The sequence below is a fragment of the Haemaphysalis longicornis genome, unplaced genomic scaffold (assembly GCF_048455015.1).
Source record: "Haemaphysalis longicornis isolate Haplotype H1 unplaced genomic scaffold, Haemaphysalis longicornis Haplotype H1 scaffold_1, whole genome shotgun sequence".
NCBI lineage: Eukaryota > Metazoa > Arthropoda > Arachnida > Ixodida > Ixodidae > Haemaphysalis > Haemaphysalis longicornis.
In genome coordinates, this window is record NW_027526203.1 from 416,240,512 (window position 1) to 416,260,801 (window position 20,290).

The following is a 20,290-nucleotide window of genomic DNA, read 5'->3' on the forward strand; positions in this document are numbered from 1 at the left end:
ACACCCGCTGCACCGGGGCCTTAGAGATCCTTTGAGCAGGTGGTAGTGTTTTACATGGGTTTGGCCTATCCGTAACCTTGCTAAGGCAACTTGAGTGAACATGTTGTGCGAGTCAGTAGTCTATTGTCCCAAGCGTGGTTTTATTACGTGTAGTTTGTTATCTGTCTGTTTACGCCACTGTGCTTGCCATTTGTTACGAAGGTGTTATTGGATTTGTGGCTTGAGGTCAGTGTGTGGTAGTGTTGTTATGATTATTATTATTATTATTATTTGGGTTTAATTGCGCGTGGTCAACGCGGGCAAACAGCGCCAGAAGCAAGGTTTTTTGATGATAACTCAGATGTACAATTAAATACTAAATTATCTCAGTAAAAACAAAAGTGAAGCGACTGAAAATTTATGAAGATGGCTGGTGTATAGGGCCAGGATGATTATGCGTGGTATGAAAGGAGCTGTAAAAACTTGACGTCTGATAAAAACTGCAACACGCGCTTAATAGAAAACATTGGGTTGCCGGCCACGGAGTGTGATGGGTGTAGCGGGATGTGTTGTCTGTACAGTTCAGGAAAATGTTTGCGTCGTGTGGTGTCGAGTGCCTTCAAACCAGAAAAAAAGGTCAAGCAATAAACATTTTACAGGCATCTTCAGACGCTGGGCGTTATCTTTCGTTATTCCTTTTTTCTTTTGCTTGCACATACCTCCGATGGTGTATTCGAGAACGCTTCATAAGGAGTAATGTATGCTGTTTTCGGAGTATATTCCTCGATCGGCGCAGCATTTTATTTTCACTGCTAATCTTGAACTATCCTTTTGTGCGCTTTCTGCAGTTTATATGCCTCTCCGGATCTTTAAAAGTCTGTCAATGTAAAATAAATTTATATATTTGCTTATCCATGGCACCATACCGCCACACAAGTGCATACATAGTGCAACGAGGTACACACGAGTAAGAACCAAGGAGCGCCTGCGAATAAACCTAACGCAATATATAATATTATTGAAATTAGTAAAATAAATAAATAAATAAAAATAAATGTATGAAATAGTACTTTTAAGAAAATTGCGTTATTCGGTGACGGGTTGGTAAACATTGAATTTCAGCTTCTACCTTCGTTGGCTTTTTAAAGCGAAACCTTAGTGTTCTCACTGATGGCGCCTGTAACGCGAAAATGCCGGGTGAAGTGAAAGGAAAGAACGCTTCCCGGGAATCGAATTTTGGTCCCCTGCGTTATAAAGCCGGCTCTACCCTACTGCTCCATTTCGACATGGTCGAAACTCAGTTGAAACTCGGACGACTGTCACGATAAAGCTTCGCGTTCGAACATCGTCGTCGTCAGGCGGAGGGGTGCATGATTTTTTAGAGCGCAGCTCGCCCGCTCCTGTGGTTTCGCGTCGTCCGTCGCGGTCCGCATCGTTGTAACCGAGCGAACGAAGAGGACTCCGAAGATAGACGAAATGTAGCGAGCAGGAAAGCGGAGGAAGAAAGAACGGGGAAAGTGTGAGGGGGAGGGCAGTATGCCGCGGCCGCGAGAGTCATGCTCGGCGGCGGCGACGCGCTGCGAGATCAGAGTGGCGCGCGCCGTCGTGCGTTCAGTGATCTTGCGATCACTTCCTGAGACGCAGCAGCTATGCGTTGTCACCGAGAAGACTGCAGCTCATGCTGCGCGCAAATTGCTCATTATGGAGTATAGTAATCATCAGCCATTTTCTTTTGCTTGCTTATTTGTGAGACCGATCTGTACGCTTTAACACTAACAAAATTTATCGTCAAAACAAATGCAAGCCTTTCCATTTTATCGCTGTGACTGGTAAAATCATTTAGCACATGGAATCATGAAAGAGATATTAGCAACGCATTGACCTTTAGACCTGCATCGGTGATTGCTCACTGGGCTGACAAGCAAGTGGTTTGACTACAACAATATATCAGCCTGCATAATTTCCAAAAGGAAAAGGAAATCAGGCACCTTCTTAGCCAAAGGATAGTAGTATATATAGCGCTAGTTAAGCGCTGTACACGCGTCAGTATTGGACATCCCTCTAAATTTTCTTGCCAGTAATTAAAATTCAAAAATTGAAGTCTGGAGTAACATTAAAGCTATTTTCAAACGTCGGCAACATTGGCTGAACATTTTGAACAAACGTGTACAGCCTAAATATCAGGCGGTCCCGTACATACGAGCAAAATATATTATATCCGCCACCTACAGCGCAGAACTTAAAAACGTGTTCAAAAGCCTGAATCCCAATTCGAGCACCCCTTCACTGCCGTGACTTGTGTCGGGGCAATTATGCAACGTCATGTTTGCTTGCAAATAAGTCGTAGAAGGCAACTCTCTCCTTTTGTCCGGCATCCTTTCAGTTTCTGCAGTAAAAGCCATTTGATAGCAAGGAACACCGCAATGAAGCCAAGAAAATATGCATCACCCATTTGCAACGTGGAGGGCGTAGCAGAGTGCACGGCGACGGCGTTGCTTTTGCAGGGCTTCCAGGCGCGAAGGTAGAAAGGAAAGCTTCAAGACCACTTACAGTCCCCCTATATTCAGAGGGCTTTTGAGGCCACGGCTTTGTGTATTTCGGGTGGTTTTCTCACATTGAGTACCACACCTCTCCCGCGATGAATTTCTTTTTGTGTGAGCGTTACAGTGCAGTGCCGTAAAGGACACATTTCGCGGTAGACCTCAAAATATCACCGAGCTCACTTTTCACTGGCGTCGCTTGAGAAAAGAGCGTACTCTGTCAGTGTCGCCTTCCGATCAGCGCAAGCAAAAGCGTTCACTCAAAAAGAAGAGGCCGTGGAAGGGCATTAAATAACTCAACAGTAAATATCATTTTAAGCACGAGAGGTCAGCGTGAATGGTGTATGATTTCAAGGTATACGAGAGCGTTCCACGAAATCCAAGTCCTTTGTCACTAGTGCGCGCGAGATTAGCCACACGAGGATAACATAAATAAATTGCCACCCAGATGTCCGATATAGTTCTCAGTAAGAGGTTGGCAGGGCATGGTAGAATGGACGAGTGGGAGCCTTTTTCCGGATTTTCCTTTGACTAGAGTGAAATGCCGAGGCCCGGTGGCATCGAAGTGTTGACCTCACGGCAGTGCAAGTAGTTGCTTTAAGGCACGCTACTCGAAGCAATCACCCTGCGGGAATTCATTGGAGTAAAAGAAAATTATCACTACCCTGCATACCTAAGCTCAAGTTCGTTCGCCCAAGAATAAGTGGGCGTGGGGAGTGGTGTGTGGGTGGAACCTTGCAGGATATGGCAACCTTTTGCCGGCGAGTGCGACCTTATGCCTATAACTTTGGTGCCAAGTCTCTGTCAAAGTGTATGAATTGAATGGGCCTGTCGAAGCGGAGACTCTGCTATTATTTAAAAACAATTCCTTTTGTCCTTTCTGTTTCTCTTCCCGCTGGTATAGGTTTATCCCCTTTCCAGGTATATCCCTAATGCTTGAACTTTTTCCCGTTATCACAGATTGTTTAATTGGTTTCCAGTTTTTTTTTTCTGGCCATATTTTCTGTCGGGGTGATTTTAACCTCTCGGATGCATTTTCTCTGGGTTGTCTTCTTTTATTTCGGGTTCTAGTTTTGGGGAGATATAAAGTTAGTAGACTTCGTTTTAAGCATTTTTATTTCATCCTGCGCCTGTTACTCTCTTCTTTCGCTTGTCAGAAACCAGGCTGGCTTCGGCCACTAATTACTTCTTCTTTCTGCTCGCTAATCTTGCGTTTTAGAGTGGCATTTGCTTTGCCCGGCCGCCACGGTGTGTGTGTTTTGAGGCTGCGATAGTTGTTGATAAAATTTGCCGCTGTTTATACTGGGAAAAGTTGTTTACCTTCCCATCAACTTCCGAAGAATCTGAAGAATCAAATACAGATATCGCGACGTGCGCAAATGCAACACGAATGAACCTCATATGAACGTTGCCAAGGTCAGTTTATTTTCTCTCATTTGAGTGTTCGGGTTGATTTAGTGAAGCGATTTTTGTACACGTACCTAAATAAATTCTAGTCTATATGATCTCTGTACGTCTATGTCTAGGCATGAAAGAAAGACTCGCTGAAGCATTTTCAATGTTACAATCAGGCTTAAAAGGCAAACTTCTTGGGGCAAGTATATGGCATCATCTCACGACATCCAGTCGGCAATGTAGCCAGTAATAATATGCTACATATTCACTTCCTGGTCCAGTACAAGAAAAGCCTGCCTGCTGATTTGGTTCAAGATGCCTCTCTACTATACAGACACTTTTACTTAGGCTTGGGACGCATCTTACGTTTTGTTGTGGCAGGTATCATTGTGCCATTAAATAAGAAAGACATCTAGTTTGTCTTCAGAGTCCGCAATCTCTAGTAGACTCTCCGGATAAAAAAAATGTGTGAGCGCGTAACGCCATTTAATTTTTCTTCACTTTATCTGGGGAATAGTATGTTAAGCTGACAGTTTTGTTTAGCATACAACCTCCTTGTTCTCTTCAGCCAGAAAAAAAGCTCCCATAAAAGTGACTTCATACATAAACTCGATGGTCCACCCATGTGACGCTCTCCGTTTATTTCACGCATTGAAAAAAACACCCTCTAAGTAAAGTTACCGCGTGCATAAGACCACGGAATTATTCAGAAGAAATATGTGTTGCGATATACAGTAGAACCCCGATCAGACTACATTATCGGGACCGTGAAAAAGCGTCGGAAAATGCAGGCGTCATAAAATCCGAACAACAACATTTATGCCTACAAATACAGTTTCGGGTGACGAATTTGAAGAAACTTCGATGTAAACTACAAACTAATGCTTTACAGCGCTTGAAAACCCAAATCACCAAAAGAATGAAGGAAGCTCACTCTAACGCGTAAGGCTTGAGGGTAGCGAAGCCGTGCGCAACCTTCACGACCATCACGATGGCTGAAGTCCACGATTGTAGCCGATTTGCTTCTTCGCTGCCGCAACGACCTTCACTCCATCTTTGTTGCTATAACGGAGAAGAAGAAGCAAATCGAAGAAGCAGAGCGAACGAACGGAACGCGCACACTTAAACTAGGCGCCCGCAGGGGCAGCGTGGACCCTATCACGTGTTCTTTGTTGAGCAGGTGGCATGATTCCTCTCCCAACAGTGAGTACGCCGTTTGACTCACGGGTAACAGCTCGCGGTCGTAGGCGGGGTGTAAGACGATTGACCCTAACTTCGTTAATCTACCAGACACAGGTTCGAATCCTGTCAGTGCCGGTGATTGCTTTTCTGTTATACTGTTACACTCCGTTTTGTAAAACGCCAGATACAACAAATTCCCACCAGCCAGTGGGAATTATGGCACCTCACGATCACGACAAAGTTGGACAAAGCGTAAGCTCAATGGCGATTCGCTGCTGAGTGGGAAAAATCAACACCTGCCTACTTCCCTTGCGACTGCTGCGCTACAAGAGGGGCGCCAGCGAGGAGAGGTGGAAAGCGATTTTGCAGAGAAGTGGGCGGATAAAGGAGGGGAGGGAAACGAAGGATGAGACGGAGAAGAAAGCAACGCCGGAGAGAACCGATTGTGCGTGCTTCAAATCCGCAGAACAGGGCCGTATCATCTTCATTTTGTCCGCCTAGACGTTGTGAACGTGCGTCTCTCTGTATATAACAATCAATGTGTTTTCAACACAGTTAGCTAAAAGACTCCTTTCGCCTAAATACAAAGTAGATCTCGCGCTTCACGTGGGTCTTCGGATAACACGGGTCAGGCATGGAATTGCGTCGGATAACCGAGGTCTTTAATGCATTGTTTCTACGCGGACTTCGCCGGGACTCAACTAGTCCTTCGTAAAACCCGGGTTGTCGTATAACCCGGGCACATATAACCGGGGTTTCACTGCAGTTGAATTTACTACTTAATAAAAACGAAATTAAGATGACTTCATGGGAATTTACTTCAAGCTAGAACCTTTAGGTACTTGATTGTCACCACGTTAATGAGATATGGTTTGCTTTCTACTTTTATCGAGAAGAACGGTACAATGGTGGGTTGGCAAAGCGTGCACGCAGCTGCGTTAGAAAAAGCCGTGTCCTAAAGACACGTAACCTCTCCCACCGGAATTGGCGTCGGCGCCAGCACTCGCCGCCCACAAATTGCGTCATTTGACTAAGAAAAGAACGAGGCAGGGACGGAAATGTAACCTCAGGATCAGCGGTGACACTTCAATGACTTAACCCCTACTGTATGCCGACGCCACGTGGAGCTCTGTGTTTGAAGCACTGTAAACGTGAACGAAATGGTGCCAAGAGAGAAGTAAAGTACAACGAAAAGCATCGCGCCTCTATTTTCAAGCTGAGGTTCAAAAACTGGCACTGTGAACATGGTTGGGCACTGCATCACGGGCGATTTCCTAGATGACGCCAGCTGGCCAAAGGAGCATAGTTTGAACCTGAGGTATAAAAACGCATCGTACGATATGAATGGCGCCACTGTCAGTGATTTGAGGTCTTCATCGCGTAGACACTGATGACTTTGGCAACCCCACTTTGCAGCAACCCCCGCAACAACCACGAAGCCAAATTAAACGCTTTCGCATTCTCGTCTCCTAAAAGAATCTTCTCCAACTTTTTAGTAAAAAAACTCCGCAACACACCGTGTATAATAATGCAACATTTGATATTTGCTCAAAAAATAAAGAAAGTGGTATTAGTTCTGCTTCGTTGCGCCACACGTTGCAAGGTAAAGTTTGTGTTCGCGCATTGTTCTGTTTGTTTCGAGACAGCGGAGCAAGTATGGAACACGTAACGGGATGAAGGCAGCTGCTCTTACAGGGTCGAGCGTGCACGCACGCTTATGGGCAAATACTCTGCGCTGCTTCTTTGTTCGCCGAAGATGGCCTCCACGTGGATTGCCTTTTCTGGCGGTTTCTTATTTTCTCCCAGCGTGCAGGTAAAAGCCGGGCTTGATGGCTTCTTTTCAAGGGCAGTGTTGACATTGCACCCGAACCGAGTTGCGGCATTCGTGGGCTCCTGCTTTTCTTTCGGAAATGTGAGGCCGTAAGCCGAGCGCGAACGAAATTCCTGTCGGCGTCGCCCAAATCCTAAAGGATTTCAAAGCAGACAACGCTGAAACTGTCTTCCTTTGACGAAGGCGTCTTCCCCTTTTCGCGTTTACCTCTTGTGGACTCGGAAGAGAGTGAACTGCTTGTTGTACGTGCTGGAGCGGTGCTGATTCTCTCTCTCTCTCTCTCGCTCTTTTTTTTTTTTTTGCGGGGGTTTCTGGGAGCCCACAGGCAATTTTCTTGTCCATGGCCGTCGCAGGATGTTTATACACTACAATTGTTTAGCATGTAAAGAGGAGTAAGTGAACTAAGGACGCAAACCGGTGCTGTACCGGGGACATTGATGGCAATAGCTAAACGTCACAAAAAAATGTAAAATGTAGAAACAAATGATTTTAAGATGATTGCTGCTTTGTGCGTATGATGAATACCCACATAAACACTCGCGCAGAGAGAGAGAGAGAGAGAGAGAGAGAGAGAGAGAGAGAGAGAGAGAGAGAGAGAGAGAGAGAGAGAGAGAGAGAGAGAGAGAGAGAGAGAGAGAGAGACGCATGTACGCACATACACACCCGCACGCATGCACGCAAATAATCCTCATGACGTTTTGGGAATCATACAATCATCGCGGCTTCAGGGAACCTCTCACGATTTATAAATAATAGAGGAAAGTCTAACTAGAAAGGACAGCATCCAATCCAAGCATATTTATATATTGGACACCAGCGGAGGGTTCCTGAAAAGTACCTTGAAGGAGGAATAAATGTTTATTCCGAGTGAAGCAGAAGGTGCACCTGAAAAAAAAAAAAGTAAATTAGTTCTAACGGGCCTGCAAAAGAGGTGGTAGAGACACGAAGGGGGCAGCAACGGTTAGAGACACACTTTTGTGGATAGCTACAATTAAATGTGGGTGGGTCGTGATCTAACAGTCAGAGATGATAATATACAGACTTAACAGAGTGGATTCCGAGGTTCGGGTAAAAAACCGTGAAAAATAAGCCAGTGATGAAGTAATGGTGATGTTTGAATTTTAATGGCGGAAAGCCGACTGAGGGCGAAGAGCGCCATAGGAAAGTGATGAAGTACGAAAATTGGAGACAAGGGCCGTATGCGGCTGGCGCAGAACGTGGAGATGGGGGGGGGGGGGGGGGGGAGGGGGGGTGAAGGGGGGGGGAGGGGGGGGGACTGATTACAAAATGCGCAAGCATTCTTACGCTAATTCCCCTTGTTTGTCCGTCCGTAACGCGCGATACAGTGCTCTTCACGGATGCGCATACGTGTAATGAGCCACATTAATGGCCGTTGCCGCCCCATGACCCAGCACGTCCGGTCACGTGAGGACGAGGCAGTTTGTGAGACATTGTGGGGCAGTGTGTGTCCGGTTGTGCGGTGCCTCCCAGGAGAGGGTTGCTCATGGATGAGGAGCAGGCAGTCGCTCCTGTCATGGCGGGTATGCGCTTCGATCAGGAGCTAAAAATAATGCTTTCACACTCATTGACAGACCCCAATCATGAGCTTCTGCGACATTTTTATGATTGCGCAGTAGGGTGGATATGAATTGAGTTTTGACGCAGTACGCAATACAGTTAGAAATAAGGCATGACATTATGCTGGCTTTTATGCGGCAAGTTGGGCTAGTTGGTGTCATGATAAAGTCTGATACACAATTTCCTAGAGTAAAAAAAATTCAGCTCAAGGAAATGTGCATGGGGAGGAGACCTATTGCATCCTTGTTTTTTTTTTTTTTTTTGCTTTTGTTCTCTTTCCCTTATTTGCGCGAAAGGAAATTATGTGTGTTTCTTTCGTTTGAAATCTTCTGCTAACCTGACGTTGTTACCAAGATTGCATTGGCAAACAAATTTAAATGAGAACCAGCACGAAGAAACGGTACAACAGACGGGAAAACACGGACGAAGCACAGAGGGAAAACTGAATTTTATCGCTTGAAAAGCAATAAATAGGAAAAGATGGATGAGATGGGACTTTCCACTTAAAAAAGATACCAAAGGCGCAGCACAACAGAATATCTTGAAAACAACCAGGAATTCTGAACCACAGTAATCAGCACTGCAGAGAGCATGCGCAACGGCGCGCTTCCGCCATACGACGCGCGTACAGGCTGTCGCACGCACAATCACATCTAGCATTCAAGAAAAACGATTTCCTTCCGCGTCAAGGCGATGTTGGGTGCGAATAAGATTGCGTCAGCGCATCCTCCTTCGCCTTGACGCGGAAGGAAATCGTTTTTCTTGAATGCTAGATGTGATTGTGCGTGCGACAGCCTGTACGCGCGTCGTATGGCGGAAGCGCGCCGTTGCGCATGCTCTCTGCAGTGCTGATCACTGTCGTTCGGAATTCCTTGTTTTTAAGATATTCTGTTGTGCTGTGCCTTTGGTACCTTTTTTAAGTGGCAAGTCCCATCTCATCCATCTTTTCCTATTTATTGCTTTTCAAGCGATAATACAGTCAGTTGTCCCTTAGCGCTCTGTCTCTATATTTTCTCCTATTGTCCGTCTATTTACGCTGTTTCGCACTTGGATATATACCAACCGGCCTACCCACCACCACTGTTACGACAGTTTTATTGCAACATCGTAGTTCACTCGTTAGCAGTCTTTCGTCTCGGCTTATCGGGCATGCGTTTTTGTTGGTATATTTGGTCGACTTCTGGGCTAGTACTGCGGAATCGCAATATAAAGTACGTAAGCTTTATGGCATCTTCAATCACTCCCGTAACTGGCCTCCTTATCCATTCGGTATATGCAGCATCACTGGAGCGCACCCATTTTTAATAAACGCACTTTTTGGGCGCTGTGGGTGCGTGGTTGAACTTGCCTGGCAATAAAAAAATACTCTCAGATCCATATGAAAGTGAATGTAAGAAAGCAAGGAAAGGAGCAGCCGAAAGTAGGCATTTTAGCATTACAGGAACGTTGCAAAATGACAAGGCGCAACGGCCGGTCAAAAAAGAAATGAGAAGTCATAGGGGACCAGAAAAATTAACTTCTGAAGAAAGTCGCTGTCTCCGTTAGCCTATGCGAAATTTCGCATGCCACGGTATGCGTCTATGCCGGAAATGATGTCAAGATATTTATACATTGGAGGCAACACCTCTACAAAAGAAAAACACGTAAATGCAAATTTACTGATGTTTCCGCGTTCATTTGCAAAACGTTGTCTTCCCTCCCCCTCCCCACTTCTTCACTTTTTTCTGTTCTGTATTCCACATCTTGAAACCTACAGCCTCTCAGAAAACGGCAAGTAAACCTAAGCTGCGGAAGGCGACACAGCAGACGGTCATAGACATCAACGGCAGACCAGATTTTTGATCGCTTAGAGAGCTTCGAACAGGAGCAGCGTGTCACGTCGACTTGTGCAAACATGCGCAGGAAGGAGTCAACGAGATGGTATTGAAAGGTGCATGAGAACACTTGCTGAGTGGCGCGCTTTGTGCCGGGACCCGAAAGGAAGTCTCCGCTATTAGGCTCTGATCGGCCTGCGTGGGGCGTTGGCGTGGTGAAGCTCATCCCTACCCCCTTCTCTGTCTGACGGCGCAGGGGCAGGTCACACCGGGCAGCGTGCTGGCGGCACGCGCCCCAGACCCCGACGAGGCCGGCCCCGGCGGTAACGACCCGGACATGGGGCCCGGCAGCGTCGACCTTTCCGACCTGCGGCGGCGCTACTCCGGCAGGCTGCGCCACTCACTACTGCTGGCCCTGCTGGCCGCGATGCTCGTCATGGGCCTGGCCTTCTTGCTGCTGGTGCTGCTGCTGTACCCGCACGTAAGTCCCCACGGCTGCTCTGTGTAGGGTTTCGCTCTCGTGAGCTTCTGCCCTCTTTAATATGCGGAGCTCACCTCGCTGTCTCCCTACGCTAGTACATGCCGCTCAGGTGTGCTGGCCCCAATGCTGGCATGTCACAGTCGGCATACTTCTCAACAGTTGTTCGGCATACTTCTCAACATTTTTCCGGTGGTCTAAATTGGGCACCTCTTTGAGGGCCCCTGGAAGCCAGCTTGTATGTTCACCAAATCGAAATAAACGAACGCGCGAGAAATGAAAACGGAAATCTCACTGCACGCCGCCATTCCGGAGGTGGTCATTGTTCCAGCAAAATGGCGGCAAAGCCGCTGTCGCAGTTGCGGAAAGCACACCGAATATGTTTTTTAGAAACTGCCAGTGCAGGTGCGGCGTGGTGTGAATATGTTCATGTTCTCAGTGTTATCGCGTTAAAATATGCAAGCTGGGACATAAGCTCGGAGATTTTTCGGCCCTATCGTCGTACGAGCGTAATTCATGGACCAGTTAGAATGAGAAATTGTGTTTCTTCATGCCATTTGTCTCCATGCCGAAGATTCATTTCGTGCTTTTTATTTTATTTTTATTTATTTTCAGTGCGCACGAACGACGGTGACGTCTGAGAGGTGTTACACTAACAAAAGCCGACTTAAAGGGGCCATGAAGACAAAATGCAAGTTTGGTTCATTCGAAAGATTGTCTCGTTAGAATAACACTGACGCCACTATTAACGCGAAATTCTCTCAAATAAGCTATATAAGGAGGAATACAGAGAACAGCCATACAACACCCTAGCTACTTTTCCGCACTGAACTTATGACGTCTAATGGGCAGCTCGTTGCGATTGGCTGATAGCTAAAAAATCCAACTCAAATTAAACAGTGTTTGTTATCTTGCAGAACGAGCTATTCGTACTGAAATTTAGTGCGCATCCTCTGTGTAGCAGTAAAAACGGCGGGGTAAACAATGGAAGTTACGAACGAACCCTTAAACATAGAAGCACCAGAGCGTACTGCGCGCACTATGCTGGTTACAGCTACGCAGCAGTCCGGCCCGTTGGGGCTGTCTCACACGAAGCTGGCCAATTGGCATGAGCGACATTGTCTTACACGACCCTGTTTGTCGAGCATAGCCAATATTTCACTGCATGTGACTATTTCTATCAACCGTAAAAAAAATAAGCCAGGTACAAATCCGGTCAAAAGCCAAGTGAGTGCGGACAGCGGTTTGGAGCTAAGACCCCTATCCTGAGAGGTACTGCGGCGCCATCTAGGGAGGAGGGACGGTAAACAAGGCAAAAAATAGTTTTCCCGTTTGCTAAAGCCTTAGTAAGCATACTAACAGCTGCTTCGGGGTACGTGACCTGTAACGTCATCACTTACGACACGAAACACACGATTTAGCAGGAGAATTGAAATTTTGGCTAAAATTGTTTAATATCTCAGTGAATAAAGCATCGTTTGCTGCCCGACAAGTTCTCGGGACACTACAAAACACCCAACCTTTCGAATAAAACAAACTTGTATTTTATTTTCATGGTCCCCTTACCGTGAAACGACACATAACACGTGGATTACTAAAAACGCCTGTCACAGTAACTCAATGAAGACGGCCATAATAGCAATGACAGGACACATAGTGGATAAAGTAATAAAAAAGGACAAATAATGCACCTAGTAAAGGGACCACACAGAAAATTAAAACGTATCGAAGGATACAAGCGTCTGTAAAGAACACGCTAAGAACAAATAGGTAGTGAACAAAAACTATGGAAAGCATTGCAAGGGTCAATGTACAGGGTGTTACCACAATAAATGACCACTTAACATTGTAGCCTGAGCAAACCACTTCTTAAGATCAGTGCTGCCAGTGCCGAGCCAGCCAACTATTTGAGCTGCTTGACACAGCAGAGTGTTGTGGTTGGTCCATCCCTTGTAAGGAAACAAGAATAAATATTTCATTTGATTTGATTCTTCCGCGTTCGAAGTTGACATGAGGTCGCATTTGAGTGTCTGTTTTTTTTAACACAAAGAACGGTGACAGTACTTACTTGCTTATTTAGAAAACAAATAAAAATGATTTTTTTTCCTCGGGTCGGGGGAGCCGGTGGCCACCTTGGGAAAATGACCATTTTGAAACGGCGCGCCACCTGGAGTATCCATAACGAAACGAACGGTGCGGTTCGCGGGACGTTAGATTATTTTATTGCAGCCCGTATCCACACTAAAGGAAGTCTGTATGATAATCGGAACGAGCGATGAAAAAAAAAATGTTTTGATCTATCGTTGCGTTTGGCTGAGCCCTCCCTCGAACCGGATCATGGCTTCCGCGATCAGCTGCCAGCACCGCTGACGGAGCTGATAACGAAATCCACGACCATCGTTGCGTGTGTCGTTGTCCATCCCCCAGGCAGCGCCGCCGTTCCAAGGTGGTCATTTTTCGAAGACAGCCGCCAGCACTCCCACAGGCAACAAAGGTTTTATTCGCTTTCTAAATAAGCAGGTAAGTGCAGTCGCCGTTCTTCGCATTAAAAATAGACCACGAAATGCGACCTTCGTGTGAAGGTTGAGAACTACGGAGAGTGGAATGCTGGAGAAAAAAAAAAAGATTCTTAAGCTTATTTGTTGTAACACCCTCTCGATAAAAGGGGAAGCATATAAAGGTATCTGCTATAGCAAATAATGATTGTGTGAACGGAGCGAGAACATATAATAGCCCTGCTCAGCCCGCACGTAACTATGACACGCAGCAATTAAAAAGCATCTAGTTTGTCATAAAATATGTAGTAGAATGTTTAAAAATGTTGGGAAGGCGAATGGCGACTACCAGTACACCAGAATAGAATGTAAAATGCGACCGTGTGGAGTTCTAGAAAACTCAGATCATGAGCTGGGGCAGTAATTCCGGTCAGGAAATGACTCCCTGAAGAAACTTGTAGACAAGAAAAGATAGCTCGATCACATCGGCAACTTAACGAAAGAAGTGTTGGTAGTTGATATTGATTTGGAGGTTGAGGCAGAACAGCGCCCGAGCCGGTATCAATACATTGATAAGAATTTATCTGCACCCTTTCAAGATACCGACGGTTGGACGAGCACAACAGATAAACATTCCTATTGAGGAAGGCAAGCAGACGTATAAAGGTTTGGAAAAGCATCACGAAAACTAAAATACATAAAAAAATCACGCCATATCCACGGAATGAATGATGATAAGTGGGGCGAAGCTCGAGAGGGGGAGATCATCGGTAACCGTAACTCTCCCGTGAAAGTTCGCCCATTACATCATTAAGAAAGACGTAAGACTGTGTGCGTACATTGTACAAATCAACTTTTATTTTCGGAGTCAATGCTCCCAGGCCCAGACCTGGTGAAAGACCCCGCGCCATCGAGGACTACCCCGCACCTCCACCACAATTTGTCACGTAGGATGGGACACAACGGTAAAGAAAGAACTTTTATTTAGGGCGAACTTGTGCCCGAACAAGACGAGAGGAAACGAGCAAAGGTCCTTGCGTGTCGTTCGATCTCCGAGAACGTCTGCCTGCGTTCGTGGCGTGATCTCTTGCGTGACCCCCCCCCTCGCAGTCCACGTGCGCTCGCGCCTCCGTTGGCGAACACAGATAAGCTCGCGCTCCCGGTGCCGAGTTTGCGCTGCCGGTTACAGCCGGTTCTTGCGCGTGCAACGCGGCCCACTTTGCGACATCTCCGAAAGCATGCGGCGGTCACGTACCACGAGACACAAGGGATGGATAGACCCATGACTTAAGGAGCTTCGCCCCTAAAAACCTCCACACAGCGCCCATAGTGCGGAGTGCATGTCCGACTAGTCTGACATGGGGAGGGAAGCTGAGCAGATACTGACGAAGGTCTTTAACCTCTTAAACTTTAGAAAGACGAGCATTAATAAAAAAAATGCGAAGCATGTGCTTCCTTACTGTGGGGGTGGCTTTGATTTTTGTGGGTTTAGAATTAAGCTTTACTAAGCACACTAGCGTGTGAAAGATGAGATATCATGCAGAATGGAGAGGCAGTGAATTCAGTATTCAGTGACTTGTTTTGCGTACATTTATGTAATAAGCAAGCAAAAAGAAATGTAAGCTCTTAACAGCCTTGGAATGCAAAGGGAATAGAAGGGGACGCAACACGGACCCCCGAGTCAGTGGTTGGGCTGCAATTGACAGACGTTCGACCATTCTCATTCACGTAAGAACGTCTATTAAGCAGATATAAGGAGCGTCTACGCCATTCAGCAAGTTTTCGAGCGACAGGAAATGAGTAACGTCGTCTGTGATGATGTTGTTGTTGATAATGATACTACTACTATTACTACTGATGATGATGATGATGATGATGATGATGATGATGTAATAATTTAACCAAGGCAAATAAGATAGATGACAGGAAATCTTCCAGACCGAAACTGCTATGCAACAGCAATAGCAATATAACAATAGTAGAAACTCGTCGCGAACAGTAGAAGTTCTCACAAAATCGCAAAAAGAAAATTCCAGGACACCTAAGCACTCCTTATGATGTCGTGATCCCAAACGCACTATTAGAGAGTTTTAGCATACATTTACCGTGTTTACGTTACCGTTTACCGCATTTGCGGGAGTCGACTGCGCATGCGCGAGAGTAAAACTTACCGGCACAGGCTTTACCGTCGCCAGCGAGCTTCCTGAGCAGATGAAGTGTACCCTCGCTGCCCTCGCGTATTGATTACAGCACAAGTAGTGCGCTCGGCCCTTTATGCTTGGTACAGCCGATAAAAGTAATTTTAAAGCAAAGCTTTCTACCTCTACCCCCCAAGGGTTCTTTTGCGACCGTTGGTGTCACCAGAAAACTCCAGCGAACAAATAAAAGAATTTACTGGCACCGCCGGGAATCGAACCTGGAACTAATAGACTAACAAAGCGAGAGCCCGTTGTCTTACCGATTAAGCTACGAGCGCACGCGAACACGAGAAGACAAATGGTGTACTCACCAAGCACATCTACGGGTTTACCCCCTGCCTTCTCGCTGAATGCCACGTGAAAGCGTCACATGACCACTCACGCCCGTCTAGCGGCCCTGTGCGCCCCTTGCTCATGTGCTAAGAGTTACAAAAATTAAAGGAAGCTCACACCAATCCATGCAATCTCACTTTTAGTACGCCAATGTGCTAAAGCCTGTGGCCTCCAGTGCTCACGTAAAAAATCACAGCTCCTTGTCGTCCGCCCTCACGCCAAATCAAGGAATACATTCAAATACTCCTTGATGACCAGACCATCACTCCTAACCCCAGCATCAAGATCCTGGGCCTACATTTCCAAGCCAACACCAAGAGTGACGTCTCCTTGCAGCGCCTCAAAAACAGCATTATTCTAATCATACACATGATCAGGCGAGTTGCCACCAAGAAGCAAGGCCTAAAAGAATCCGGTACCTTTCGATTAATTGAAGCTTTTGTCCTCTCGAGAGTTACTTACGACAAACCCCTATCTTCTTCTCGACGAGGAAGACATAGAGATGCTTTATATAATGATTAGAAAGGCGGTTGAGCAGGCCATTGGTGTTCTCATGAGTGCGTCCACACAGAGGCTGCTTAGCACGGGCTCCACAACACGGTGGACGAGCTGATAGAAGGCCATCTTTCTAACCAGAAGGTCCGACTCAGAACTGCGGTGGGTAACCGCATGCCTCACCAGATTGGCTGGGCAGCCCAGAATGTCACTCCGCTTGACGTACTCCCAGACTCTTGGCGACTAAAACTAAAGATGCTCCCTTTGCTTAGAAATATGAACCCCTCACATGACGAGGGTCAACGAAAAGCACGGGCTCAAGCACTAAACACCACCCTCGGTGGTGCTCATGCGGTTATCTACACAGACTTCTCCTAACATCGAGGGCAGCAACACGCCATCATCGTGGCTACCAGCAGAACCAACATCCTTGCGTGTACCTCGCTTAGGACCCAACAAATGACGGCAGCAGAAGAGGCAGCCATCACCTTGGCTCTCACTCAACCAGGGGTTCGGAGGGTAGTCACCGATTCCCAGCAAGCCTACTCGAATTACCAGTCGGGTCTGGTGTCCTGACCTGCACTGTGCGTGCTAAAAAACCACTCCCCAAACGGTTCCATTCAGCTCATCTGGACACCGCCTCACGCTTCAATGGAGGGCAACAAATACGCCCACCCAACAAGCCTGCGCTTTTACCTCCCGTGCTATGGAGCTGCACGAGGACATGTCCGCTTGTCACGTCCAGGCAGATAATTCAGCATTATCGCCTTCTGAGACAGACCGTACCTTCGCCTTACCCTGACCTTTCCAAAGAACAACAAACTACCCTACGGCTCATACAATCCGGGCTCCTTCGCACAGCCTAGGCGTCTTCGCGTAATGCATCCGATTCGCTACGGCGCTGAATGTAAATTGTTCTCAGAAGTAGGATTACTCCGCCCCGTAATCGGGGGTGTGCGACTTTAGCCCTGAGCACCCTCCTCTCTTTCCGTCAACTACCCAACAAGAGCAATGGGAGATGCTGCTGTCCATGCCCTCTCTACCTACCCAGCTTCAGCGGGTGGACAGAACACAGGCCGCGCGGACTGCATATGGGCCCCACAGGAGAAGGAATCACTCCCCAAGGCTGCACTCTGGGCCGTTCAGAAATCTGAACAGAAGTATTTCTTCCTCCTCCTTCTCAGCCGCAAGTCTCGTCGCCTCCGTCAGCGGCGCAGAGACGGAGAAGTCAGATCGTCTAACACCGGGTTGGAGCTTACTTTGATTTTATAAAAAAAGTTTCCACTCTTGCTACACCAATACAACTGAACCAAACACCGTTCATGCATCATGCATTGATTTAACCTTACCAAGAATATCTCTTTGAAGTAATAAATGGTGTGGTCAAGTGCATTTCACTTCTCTCTGATTTTACTATTTGTAGAGCTATGTGAGTGAATTTAAGTGACGTCGCATGGATAATCGTTGTGGGTGCCATTTACAGCTTTGCTTTCCAACCACATTCAGGGGGTGGATTGGCGCGATTTTTTTCTTGAAGCTTTTTATCACGTTTTTCTTGTTAAATAATGCTCAGGAGAACGACAAACGACCATTTTTCTCAGATGGGTGAGCCTTGCCCGCCTCAAATTATTCAGATAAGTTTCTGAGCTCGCAAAGTGCTTTTAGGCATCCAAAATTGTGCTGGGCAAGGTAGTGTAGGTTATTGAGTAATTACAACATATTTTACTCATTTCTTGCCTAAATATTTAGCGCGGGGGCGAATTCTATTTTACCTTGATTCTAACTCTGCTCAGCAGATGGCGCCACCAACACGTTCTCTTTTTAAAACTCTACAGGTGATGGCTACAGCATTCTGAAAAACAACTACAGTTCTTGTGGACGCTTCACCCCTAAAGCGAAATATTCAAGCTACTTTAAACGAAAGCAGATAGATATGAGCAACAAAATTATGCGTGATTTGCTTTAAGACTAATTCATCAGATGTGGCTACCTGCACCACGGCAGCCAGAATACGCAAACCGCAAACGGTGTGGTAAAACGTGTCCTACCGTTTTCAGCGGTAAACGGAAAGTCCGGCTTCCAGTAATACGGCAAAAGATAACGCAAACACGGTAACAGTATGCTAACACTCTCTATTGTTTAATTGTAGAATGGAATGACCGCTGTTGGGCGTGCCGCCGTGTTTCCCACCTGCTGTTCCCACCTGCAGTCCATTGTCGCATGATCCGCATTCTGGACTAGAACTTGCTATGCAAACTTTTTTTGCGATTTCTTGCAAGCAAATGCTCGGTCACTCATTCCTCCGCCATCGTGCACACTCTGAAAAGTTCTTTCAACCTCGCTGTGTACATTACCTGTGTACTTCTCCGTGTTTATGTACATAACGTAAACCCACTCTCGCTCCTCCAGCCTCTGTCGCCCGCGTTCCATCTGAAGTATGAGACATTTTCAATGAGGCTAATGTTTACTGTGTCGTGCTCGTATTCTTCGCATACCGCAGCCAGCTGCCCCCACGCGGAACACAGCACGTGCATGTCATCAGTTTAGCCGCAGCATTGTACACCTCCCATTACACGCCCTTTATCTCACGCTCTCGGGGCCTGACCCGAATATGCAGGAACGCAAAAACGTATTGTAATGAGACTCCGGGTTTTGTTTTCGCTGACGTACATTTCGCGAATGTTTATCAAAGGAGCAGGGGAATTCTGAGGGTCCCATCCCAGCTGTTTTGTTCCAAAACCGCTCGCTGAGTACTCCCGGCATTTTAAAAAGCGCTCAGTTGTTTGGTTGTCGGTAACGTGAAGTTTCTGCGACGAAAATAGCTGCGGGCAGTAATCAGTGCAGATGCAGTTCGCCGTGTCAACGCATCGCCTGCTCTCGGTTTCTCGTGGCTGCCGCACAGTACAGGGAAACGTTGATGGGAGGAAGGGCGGCGGGGTGTCTCGTGAGTCGGCATACCAAACAGCGAGTGCTCCCGGCAAGCGTTGAGGCCACAGCGCGCGTTGTCTCCAGCTCACGTTGGCGGGGCCGATGTGCATGCGCACCGTTTCGGAGCAAAGGCGCGCGAGTTCAAATTTCTCGAGAAAATGGCACTGTCCCCGGAAAATAAACGCGGTCGCTGTCAAAAGGAGGTTAGGCTATGTTCTCAAGCTAGCTGTTCTCGCAGTGTGCACTGCAATGGGAAAAACAGGACAACCGTTATTGCTCTTAGCCGGCCGTAAAATAGAGAACCACGCCATTGCTCTTTCCGACCTGCTATGCCTGCCATGCGTGTCATAATGCAACGCGCATGCTGAACAATCACAGATACGGTGCGATAGTTTATTTATGCTCACGAACAACACAGTTGGAACTCGGTTTTGCTAAACCTGCAGGGAGTGCCAAAGCATTTGTAAAGTTGGGAGTTTCGTAAATACGAGTAACGTAAGACCATATCGACACCGCGGCGTGCGCATGATTTCGTCCCGTGGTGAGGGGGAGGGATGGTTGCAAAAAATAAAAGGAAGATGGAGTGCTGAAGGGAGGGAAAAGGTAAAAATAAAGAGAAAGAAAGAAAGAAAAAGCTCAAACAACGAATCAATAAAAAATAAAGGGGACTATAGCAGCGGAACATATAGAGCACGACTTTCCGATTGTTTTGTTCGTTTGAATCGTTCTTCGGGGATATCGTCAAATGGCTGATCGTTGTGGTGAGAGGAAGCATCGAAGCCGCGTGAAATTGGTGGGTAGCTTCCAACAAAAGTAATTATTGGTAGTCGTTATTGGATGCTGGGTGAGTTTGTGGCCTAGTCTATTATTCCCCCTTCCCTCGCCTCCGAGTCCCTCGCTCCCCCTCCCCCTCCTCCTCCTCCCCCCGCCACGGTGGGCTTAATCTTTTTTTTTTTTGTAGGGGTGTAGGTGTATTACACACAAAAACTTCGATTGAATAATTAGCCAGGAACAAATAAAATAAATTCACGCTCTTTTGCTGCG

General features: G+C 46.8%; 1 protein-coding gene across 1 annotated transcript in view; it reads left to right on the forward strand.

Annotated features, from left to right (window-relative positions):
• The window catches only part of Ac76e (adenylate cyclase type 2 Ac76E), a 597,242-nt gene that overhangs the window by 150,870 nt on the left and 426,082 nt on the right, over positions 1-20,290 (forward strand). The window contains exon 2 of the mRNA XM_077687138.1: positions 10,576-10,800. Within this exon, the coding sequence (XP_077543264.1) occupies positions 10,576-10,800 (225 nt within the window). The remainder of the gene's footprint in view (positions 1-10,575; positions 10,801-20,290) is intronic.